Below are 10,421 nucleotides of genomic sequence, written 5' to 3'. Positions count from 1 at the left end.
TTTGCACAAAAGTTTATTCCTATAGAAACTGCTTCGTTCTGAAGATTTTTTTTTTCAAGCTTGTGTGTGTGGCTACGATTGCCTAATCTACTATTTTATGGCTTAAATATCAGTAAGTATACTTTGTGACAACGAATTTAAATTAGACACGTGTTTCAATTTTCATATTGAGATCAAACTTTAAAAAATATTTCTCCATATTTTATCTTATTGAGCTTGCATATTTATCTCTCAGGTTCTCACCTTGTTATATTATATGTCATGTACAATTTTTATGGCACAAAGAAATTTATAAGATGGTGTTATGTTAAATTTAAGTATAAATCTAAACGAGTTTACTCAATTTGATTTTTTTTTTACATCTTTAATGAAAAACTATTAGCCAAAAACTAATTTTTATCTGTACAAATAGTTACTCGGCCAATATTTTCAGTTTTTAAACACGTTAACATCTCTAGTTGTATCGTATGTAAACAAAATGTGTAATTGGCAATTTTATAATGATTGACTTTACTTTAATAAGTTTAAAATAAGTAAATTTATAAAATTAAAATTTAAAAAACCAATTTGAAATTATTGATGGTTAGCTTAAAAATAATCACATATATTTATATAAGACGGACGGTCTTATTATGCCTCATCTTTGTGATAAATAGATCAATAAAAAAAAACTCACTTTTTAAGAACTTATTTTAAAGGTCATTTACTATTTTAGACATTTTATTTATTTTTTAATTAATTAGAAAAATAAATGAATTGAATGTCATAATGCAATAATTAATTACTAAAATTTAAAAATTGTGGGGTAATTGTCATTAATAAAAATGAAGCAATTATCCCAATATTTGGCTCTACTAATAAGTGAATTATTCAAGTAACTAAACATAAATTACTATTAGTAACACATGTTAAAACCAAAAAAGAAAAAGAAAAAGAAAAAAGAGGATCACTTGAGCCTCTTTTTAAGTTTCTAGGTTATGAGAAATTAATATAAGTATATAGGAAGTATTACTTGTAAATTGTAGTAATTGTGAACCAACTCTACTCTCTCTATTGAACTTTCTTCTCAACTCCTTTATTACAACATTCTCTAAAAAATTCAACCCATAAATTTCCAATCCACAAAATACTAACAGAAATTGCAGTTCCAATTACTCCAATCCATGAAATAAAAACCCATGTTGGAATAACACCATTAGCATCACCTCTCAAGAAAGAACTCACCATTTTATACATAAACAAAGGTCCTAAAATTACTCTTGCAATGGTATACAATACATAAAATGGAGGTGATAGGAAGAAGTAAACATTTGCAGCAAATTCTGAATCTGTTCTCCTTCCATTTGCTAAAGTCCAGATATTCTGCAGTAAACTTGTGATTTCAGCCAGAATCAGAAGAACTAGAATGGAAAAAGCACCATGAGATACAAGAAACCTGCAAGTAATGAACACAAACAAAGTTGCCAAATGATGCCCAATGAACATAAGATCAGATGGGTAAAAGATTAGGTAATGGGTCAAATCCATGATGAAATAAGCAATACTGTATTCAAGGATCATGTTTTGGAAATGGGTATTTGGGGAAAAGTAGTTTTGGTGGGAGTTTAAGAGAGAAGAAATGGATAGGATTGCAGCTGGGGTGCCATGGAAGAAGGAGATGAAGCAACTTGCAGCTTCTGGGCGAAATTTTGGGGGCCAATTTTTGAAGATTAAGAAATACCCACAAAGGTAAATGAGGAGAAACATTGGTGAGAAGAGTAAAATGGGTGTTTGAATTGAATGATCAATTAAAGTTTTCATGTTTTTTGATTGAGAAATGGAAGAAAAAGTGGGGTTTGAAGATTGGGGAAATGGGTATTATATGGGATGAAATTAGTGAATTGGGTATTAAAAAGAGGAGTGAGATTGTGAGAAAGAGAAGTGGGAGAGTTTTGATGAGATGGAGGTGGGTGAGAGAAGGAGTCAAGGGGAGGTGAGATTTGAGAATATAGTAGAAGCCAAAAAAATGAGGGAGGAGGTGACCTTTTAATGAAGAGAAAATGTGCACTTTTTCCTAATAGTCACTCCAACCTAGAGGATAGAAGTGTTTAAATTCATTATATTTATTCGATTTTATAATTAAATTAGATTTTTGATTTGATTTTAAAAAGAAATTTACAATTATTTAAAATTTTTTATATTAAATAATTTAAATCACTTAATTTAAAATTAATCTGATAACTTGAATAAATAACTCTATTTAAAATCAATCTGATAATTTGAACTTTTACGAATATGAATTTTTTATAATTTTTTTAATTATGCAAAATAAAATATACTGAGTTAATGAATTAGTGTAATGGTAAGGTGCAAAAGAAATAAGACATTTGAAGTCAAAAGGACGGATTATTTGCTATGTGAATTATGATATTATTTATTGATCACTTATAATTTATATTTTGTTTTAATCTATAAGTTAAATATAATCAATTAAGAGTTTAATTAATTCATCTCAATATAATTTATTAATATTATTTTTTTATAATTTTAAATTATACACGATTAAAGATATTAAAATTTTTTTAGCACATTAGCAAGTTGCATTGACTTGGAGGAAGCACCCGCTTTTGAAGTGATAACCAAACTCATATATTAAATATTAAAACCTTCAATCACTACTAGGTCTTAGTGATTATTCTAAAAAATGTGTACATTTCATTCTTTGAAAAGGGTTTTTGAGAAAAGATTGTACTACATTTATAACACTCTTTTTTCTTTGAGTTCTTCATTAATACACTTTAAATTTACTTTTTAAAAAATCTTGAGTAAAAATTCAATAATTCATTAATGGAATCTCACTATCAAAACAATCTAAGGATATTTTCTACTCCCATATTATAGGGAAAAATACTTGTTATGCTACATGATGAATTGATGAACATAATCATATTATTTCAATTCATTACATAATACTACATTAGAAAAAAATACTCTTTATGCTCTTGCTATACGATAAATCAGATAACCATAATCAATATTGTAATAATATTATTTCAATTCATGGAAATATAATAAGATTGTAAATTTGTTGTTGAATTGACTGTTATAGTTATTTGTTATGCAAATATTTTCTCTATTCTTATAACAGACAAAAGTTTTTACTTTGTTTTCCGTAATGCAGTACAATCAAAAAGACATAAAATTATTTATTAGATAATAATTAAAAATTACAATAAAATTTTAATAAAAAAAATCACAACGAAAATTCATGAAAAATATACTTCAATTAAAGGACAAAGAAAATACTTCATAAAAGCACAATTTTCCCTTAAATTCAAGTTAGGCTTGAGATAAAGAAAAGCTTAAAAATAGATGTGGAAATCAAAGACAAAAATAGTATATATCCACCAACTTCATTATGCCACAATTATTGCTCTCAAGTCTCAATAATTTATGTTAAAATAATTATTCCCATTTCTCAAATTCTCCATGAATGTAAGTCCTTTTTTTACACTATAAAAATTTTAACGTAAATTTTAATTCAGTGATAGTAGTGTCTTTTATTCAACAACTTTTTTTGCTCTAGAAGTTGCAAAATTTCATTGATTTGGTTTTTCGTCGTTAGCTGAATTTCAACGACTAGATGAATCGTTGCTTGAATGTTGAATCTCAATGCTATTCTCCATTCCTCACGCTTTCTATTTCGATTGCAATTCTGTTCTTGTTCTAATTTTGATAGAATTATTAATGATCGTCAAATGTTGCTTAATCATGTGAAAAAACAATCCAAATTAGGGTTCTTCGATTTAAAATCCCCCCTTTCCCTCTTTCATCAATTGGCTTCTTTACACCCACTTCCTTCTGTTATTGTTTTCAGTATGCTATTCTCTTCCATGGCCAAATTGAAACACCTTCAACCTCATTCCACCATTATTACTCTCTTCAACCAACTTCAGTCGTCGGGTATTCGACACGATATGCATTCTATTTGTATTCTTATCAATTGTTATTGCCATTTGGGTCACATTAATTTAGGTTTATCTCATTTCGGGAAATCAATTGAACTTGGTTTTCCACTTGATCCTTTTATCTGTAATACCTTACTCAATGGTTTTATTAATTGAATTTCTGGAAAAACTTGCCAGCCATGGGTTTGAAGCCAACATTGTTACATACGGTATTGTAATCAAAGGGCTTTGTAGGATAGGTGATAATGCCGGTGCTCTTAACTTGCTTAAGAAAATGCAATCAGGTCCTTGTAAGTTGTAAGCCTGCCCTTATCATCTATAACACTATTATTGATAGTCTCTGTAAGGATAGGTTGTTAAACGACGCACGAGACTTGTTCTTGGCTATGAAACAGAGAGGCATTAAACCCAATGTTGTCACATATACCTCGTTGATTCGAGGCCTCTACAATTCTGGCTTTCAGGATGAGGCTGAGGGCATGTTGACGGAGATGTTAGAGAGCAAGAATTCTCCTGATGTTATAACCCTCACCAATCTCATTTACATGTCTTGTAAAGATGGGAATTTTTTCGAAGAAGAATCCATTTTGAAGCTGATGATTGATAGAGGGACACCTAATATTATTTCTGCCTGTGGATTAAATCATGGTTATTGCAAAGCTAAAGACATTGACAAGGCTCTAAACATATACCAAGAATCGTCACAGAAAGGGATGATGCCTTACGAAATTCAAAGAAATGAAAGCTCATGGAATTCATCCAGATGTGTTTACCTATGCTCCTTTGCTTGATGGCCTATGCAAAAGTGCGCGGCTCAATGAGGCGGTGACATAGCTCGAAGATATGGAGGATAATGGTGTTGAGCCTTCTATTTCAATCTACACTATCCTAATCAATAGCTTGTGTAGTGCTAGGAAACTTGAAGATGCAGCAAAGTTCTTCTCCGATCTTATATCCAAGGGTTTGCAGCCTAATCAGAAAACATACACTGTATTGCTTAAGGGTTGTGCAAGCAAGGGCTCATAAATATAGCGGCCGACTTATTTTGGAAAATGAAGGACAATGGTTGCCCTCCTAATGGTTTTACATATAATACGATGATTAGGGGATGTATTTTGAATAATGCAATTACAAATGCATTATACTTTTGTGATCTTATGGTTAGCAACAGATTTGAAGCTGACGCTCGTACTTTCTCATTAATGGTTGGCCTTTTGTCTAATGACAACGTAAATGAATCCCTTAAGATTCAGCTGCAGAAGCTCATCAATTCAATTAGAAGCTCTCAAGTTTGCAAAGATTAAGGCCAGTTGATTAGGTCAATCATAGATGGGCTATTCTATGATGGGAATTGGGATGATAAGTTACTGTAACGGCCTGTTTGATTAGTGGTACTAAATAGTGGCAATGGGAATGATTTATAGCGTAAAATTTTATCAAAAGTTTCATATTATTTACAAGGTAATGAAACTTTGATAAAAAAAATTTTTTTGTTTACAATTTTCCATTACCACTAATACTACTTCTCCCAATGGTAATACATTGGAATGAATTTTATGAAGAAAATGAGATGATTGGAGTGGGACAAACATGATCATTAAGGTAGCCACGAGATTTTTCAACTAAAATTGCACTAATTTTTCATTCCTATTACCACCGTTTATTACTACCGACCAAACCGACGGTAAGAGTTTGTAGGAGTATTGTAAGTTATTCTAACTAATAACTAGGATAGGTTGTAAAAGTTATATAAAATTCGATTTCGACTATATCATTGGTATCAAATCCTTACACAAGAGGATTCATAAGGAAAGTTTGCTCACATTACTGACAACCACACGGTTAGGACTTTATTATAGTTGGTGAAGTTCTACGAAAACTCAATAACAATGCCAAAACCTTAAATCTAATATATGGGTTTATAGAAAACCCGTCAATCAAAAATTTCCAAATCTATAAGAAATGTAAACAATCAAAATACATTAGACTCGTAATATGGTAAGGTTAGCGAGACAGTAATGATAAAGCTTCATCCCAACAATATAGGTTCGACTATATGTTGGTAAAGTAAGAGAATTTGGATATTTTTGACTCCCAACTTCTAAATGAGGGATTGAAGACTATTCAATAATTACTATATAGAATAATGATGAAGGGAGACTGATTTTTTGTCATTTGTGTGGTCTTAAATGCATTAATTGTCTCTATTCTGTAGAAGTATATTGAAGACTTTCCTGTTTATTTTGACCGGATTTTGAGTTTTCTGAAGAAGGAAACACTATCAACCGGACGGACACTGATCGAAATGAAAGGCGATGACTATGGAAAAGTCGCGATGATTCTAGTCTTCTTTTCATACAACACAAAACTCGATCTTGTTTTGACAGGTCTATCTCGAGATTAAGCAATGAGATTTTCCTTTGATGCTCAAATTTTCTTCTTGTGGGCCTTAAAATTTTGTTTGTGCAAGGAAGGCCAAAGAAGGACAGGGAATTTATAGGCGAAAGATACGACTAGGAAAAGTTGTAAGGGCTCTAGCTTTGAATAGCTGAGAAGATTAAAGCAGTCAACAATTGCACCAATCTTAAATACTTGAAAAAGTTGTATGCTAAACTCCTGAAAACAATGATGAATTCACTGTTTTTGCTGCAATTACTACTGCATCTAACTGTATCATCTGCCTCTTTACAGAAAGCTCCACCAATAGCATTACATGGATGCCAAGATCAATGTGGAGATGTGAAGATTTCATATCCTTTTGGAATTGGTGCTCATTGTTATCTTAATCAATCTTATGAGATCATTTGTAATGATTCTTTTCATCCCTCAAAACCGTACCTGCGTCGTTTCAATCTCGAGGTTGTGGGTATAAACTCAGTTGTTCGAGAAGATTTTTTTAGCAGTTATGAAGATCAAAAACTATCTGTAGCAATCCCCTTCAAAAACATCTGCATTGCTGATGGTTCCGACACTCAATTTGATACAAATATCGACTTTCGAGGCACTCCATTTAGCATCTCAGGTACTGATAATGTTTTTGTAGTTGAAGGCTGTGGTGCCAACCTCTTATTGACAAACAGCAGCGGTGACGTTGTGGCGGGATGTTCTTCAATTTGTTCATCTACTGCTATTTCTACGAAAATGCTCAACTGTTATGGGATCGACTGCTGCCACGCTAATCTGAATACATTTACCTTGATTATTATACAATTGATGTTCTTAATAATGCCACTTCTAGCTCTCAGATTTGCAATGTAGCTGCTGGTTTGCTCAACAGTAGCTTACTCTCCAATTTTGTGGGGAATTTGTCAAGCCTAAGAAAATACTCCACAGTTGTACTAGACTGGAAAGTTGAATATGCAGCACACAAAAGCCCCTCTCCCCATTCCTTTTGTTATGACAATACGATTACTAATGTCCAGTATTGCGAATGCCATTTTAACTATGAAGGAAACCCTCATATTCCTGATGGGTGTCAATGTAAGTGGTCTAAATAAAGCTTTGTGTTCTTTGTATTGTCTTCTTTCTGGAATCAGCTGGTAAATTCAATGTGTTTTATGTTGTCAGTGATAAGAGGATGTCAGGGGTGCAAACATCATTGCTCTTACAATGATTCAGTCATCACTGGGTCTGGGACTCCTTTTTATTGTGAAAAACGTCGTTTTTTCAATCGGGCTTCTATTATTGGTAAGTGTTCTTTAGAGTTTTACAAGAAGACTCAATTTAGACTTTGTATACATATTTATATGACTTATCAAATCATGTGCACTTTTTATTTATGTAAAGTTGGTGCAGATAATCGGATAATGTCTTGGGAATTATGGGTGGACCTAGTAGCTAATTAGGAAGACCAATTCTCGCTCCCCTTCTTGCCTGTGGGGGATTATCCTTAATCCGACATAAACAGAATCTTAAATTTGTCTTTTAAATATTAATGTTTATGTTTTATGCTCTATTTTCAGGATTCAGCACAAGCACTGGACTAGTAGTACTACTCCTAGTCTGCTATTGGCTTTATAGATTGGTAAAGAGGATAGTAGAAATTAAGCAGAAAGCTGAACACTTTAAGAGAAATGGTGGTTTACTATTGCAACAGAAAATTTCCTCTAGCGATGGTATTGTCCACAAAACCCGAATATTTGGCTTCAAAGAGTTACAGAAAGCCACAAACAATTTTAGTGAAGACAGAATTCTTGGGCAAGGTGGACAAGGTACAGTTTACAAAGGAATGTTAGTAGATGGAAGTATTGTAGCCATCAAAAGATCTAAGAAGGTAGACAAGAACCAATTAGAACAATTCATTAATGAAATGGTTATTCTTTCTCTAATCAATCATAGAAATGTTGTCAAATTATTGGGCTGTTGTTTAGAAACTGAAGTCCCATTACTTGTTTACGAGTTCATCCTAAACGGAACTCTTTTCCATCATATTCAAGACCCAAGTGAAGATTTTCAAATTACTTGGAAAATGCGCTTACAAATTGCTTTGGAATCAGCCAGTGCTATAGCATATCTACATTCATCGGCGTCTGCACCAATTTATCATAGAGACATCAAATCGTCTAATGTGCTTTTGGATGAAAAATACAGGGCAAAGGTTTCAGATTTTGGAAACTCGAGAGCTATTAGCATTGATCAAACTCATGTAACTACTTGTGTTCAAGGCACATATGGGTATTTGGATCCGGAGTATTTTCAATCAAATCAGTTTACCGATAAAAGTGATGTTTATAGTTTTGGGGTAGTCCTTGCTGAACTCATAACAGGCAAGAAACCGTTATTTCTCAATGAATCTGGGACTGGATGGACAAGTTTGGCTACAGAATTCGTCTTACAAATGAACAATTCGAGTTTGTTTGAATTATTGGATGCTAGAATTTCTGAAGAAGCTAAGAAAGAAGAGGTAAATGCGGTTGCTAACCTAGCAAAACAATGCCTGAATATGAAAGGGAAACAAAGGCCTACAATGAAAGAAGTTGCAGTGTTTCTGAATGAAATCAGGTCATCCCAAGTATCCAAGGAAAAAGTACCAGAATGTTTGGAAGAAAGTAAGTGTGTGGCTATGGAGTATAACTGGCCTTCAAGTACAAGCACATCCTTCTTGGTTGATAGCCCGTCCATTTCCTTATCGAAAATCGAAGAACTTCCATTCATGGCCAGTTACTGAAAGTTTTACGAGCCGTTTGGCTACTGATATTAAATGGTGGTAATGAAAATGTGTCTTAGTTTTAATTTCATAAAATATTATGTATAGGAAATTTTGTGACACTTGTTATGATTTGCTTTCTCATGTATAGGAAATTTTGTGACACTTGTTATGATTCGCTTTTTCATGTGTATTCTTATATAACAAGTACTTCCAAAAAGTACTTTCCTATCCTTTCTCTATTTAAAGAGTTGGTGTGTAGTGTCTCCGTAGCTGAATCTATGTTAAGTAATTGGCCCCTATTACTAACAGCATGACATTTTAAAAAGTCCACTATTAGTAACAACGGGTCATTTATGAGATGGTCAAAAAATTAAAGGCAAATAATTGTTGATTTGATGATGATGAGACTAATGATAGTTGCTAATTTGATGATGATGATGAATACTAATGATAATGATTCAATGTTTTGCAAACTAGTTTGTTGAAGACTTTGAATATGGTGATGATCCATATCACTATAAGTTAGTAAGGCACAAACAAAAAAAAAATTATCAAATGAAAAGCGGGCAATTCTTTGCCTTGATTTTTTTGTCCACCTTTGTAATGGCATGATGTAACTAACTACGAGTTATTTTATTCAGTTGGTTTTTTGACTTTTTAAAATGATGTGTCCCATTGTTAATAACATTGGATGATTGCGGAGCACAAGTTAAAATATGACGACGTTTATTTTGAAATTAAGTTTAAAGGACAACAAAAACATTCAATTATCCTAATGCAATAGAGTGGAGTCTAGAAGGGTTACATATATGCAACTTTATCATTGTTATTTGTAACATCATATAAATAAAATAGTTTGATTGAAAACCATTGGATTGATATGAATTGAAAATTATCAAACCCTAACCCTAAAAAGATAAAACCCTAAAATTGAGCTTGAAAAATGAATATAAATAAAATAGTTTGAAAGACCTCAATTTTTTTTATATTAAATTTAGCTTACTTTTAAAAAAAATTGGATTTAAGTCTTAAGCTGAAAATTGAAAAAAAAAAACATACAATAGTCTAATCTCAATATATGGACCCTAAGAAAACACGTTAACAAAAAGTTTCTATGAACAAGAAAATAAAACAACTAGAAACAGTAGATTTTTTTGTCTCCCAACTCCTATGATAAGGGATTGAAGACTATTCAATTGATAAATGAGTAAGGGCCGCTGATTTTTTCTTTATGTCAATATCCATCAGTTTTCGGCAAAGTTTTGTAGTTTTTTGTTTTCAAATAACAATAAACTATTATAAAATGACTATTAATTACGTGCAAT

The 10,421-nt window shown here is 32.0% G+C and overlaps 1 protein-coding gene and 2 pseudogenes across 1 annotated transcript; 2 read left to right on the top strand and 1 right to left on the bottom strand.

The window, feature by feature from the left end:
- Positions 1-975: 975 nt before the first annotated feature.
- LOC130796981 (TLC domain-containing protein At5g14285) lies at positions 976-2,076 on the bottom strand. Its single transcript, XM_057659444.1, has one exon. The coding sequence runs from the start codon at positions 1,798-1,800 to the stop codon at positions 1,051-1,053; it is 750 nt and encodes a 249-aa protein (XP_057515427.1). The 5' UTR covers positions 1,801-2,076; the 3' UTR covers positions 976-1,050.
- Positions 2,077-3,234: 1,158 nt separating this feature from the next.
- Positions 3,235-5,251, top strand: LOC130796980 (pentatricopeptide repeat-containing protein At3g22470, mitochondrial-like; annotated as a pseudogene).
- Positions 5,252-6,543: 1,292 nt separating this feature from the next.
- Positions 6,544-9,668, top strand: LOC130796977 (wall-associated receptor kinase-like 10; annotated as a pseudogene).
- Positions 9,669-10,421: the final 753 nt, after the last annotated feature.

Source organism: Amaranthus tricolor, chromosome 12 (genome assembly GCF_026212465.1).
Source record: "Amaranthus tricolor cultivar Red isolate AtriRed21 chromosome 12, ASM2621246v1, whole genome shotgun sequence".
Taxonomy (NCBI): Eukaryota; Viridiplantae; Streptophyta; class Magnoliopsida; order Caryophyllales; family Amaranthaceae; genus Amaranthus; species Amaranthus tricolor.
This window is presented reverse-complemented; position numbering and strand designations above follow the sequence as displayed.

Excerpts from the sequence above, each read along its gene's own strand:
- LOC130796981 (XM_057659444.1), bottom strand. The coding sequence starts at position 1,800 with ATGAAAACTTTAATTGATCATTCAATTCAAACACCCATTTTACTCTTC.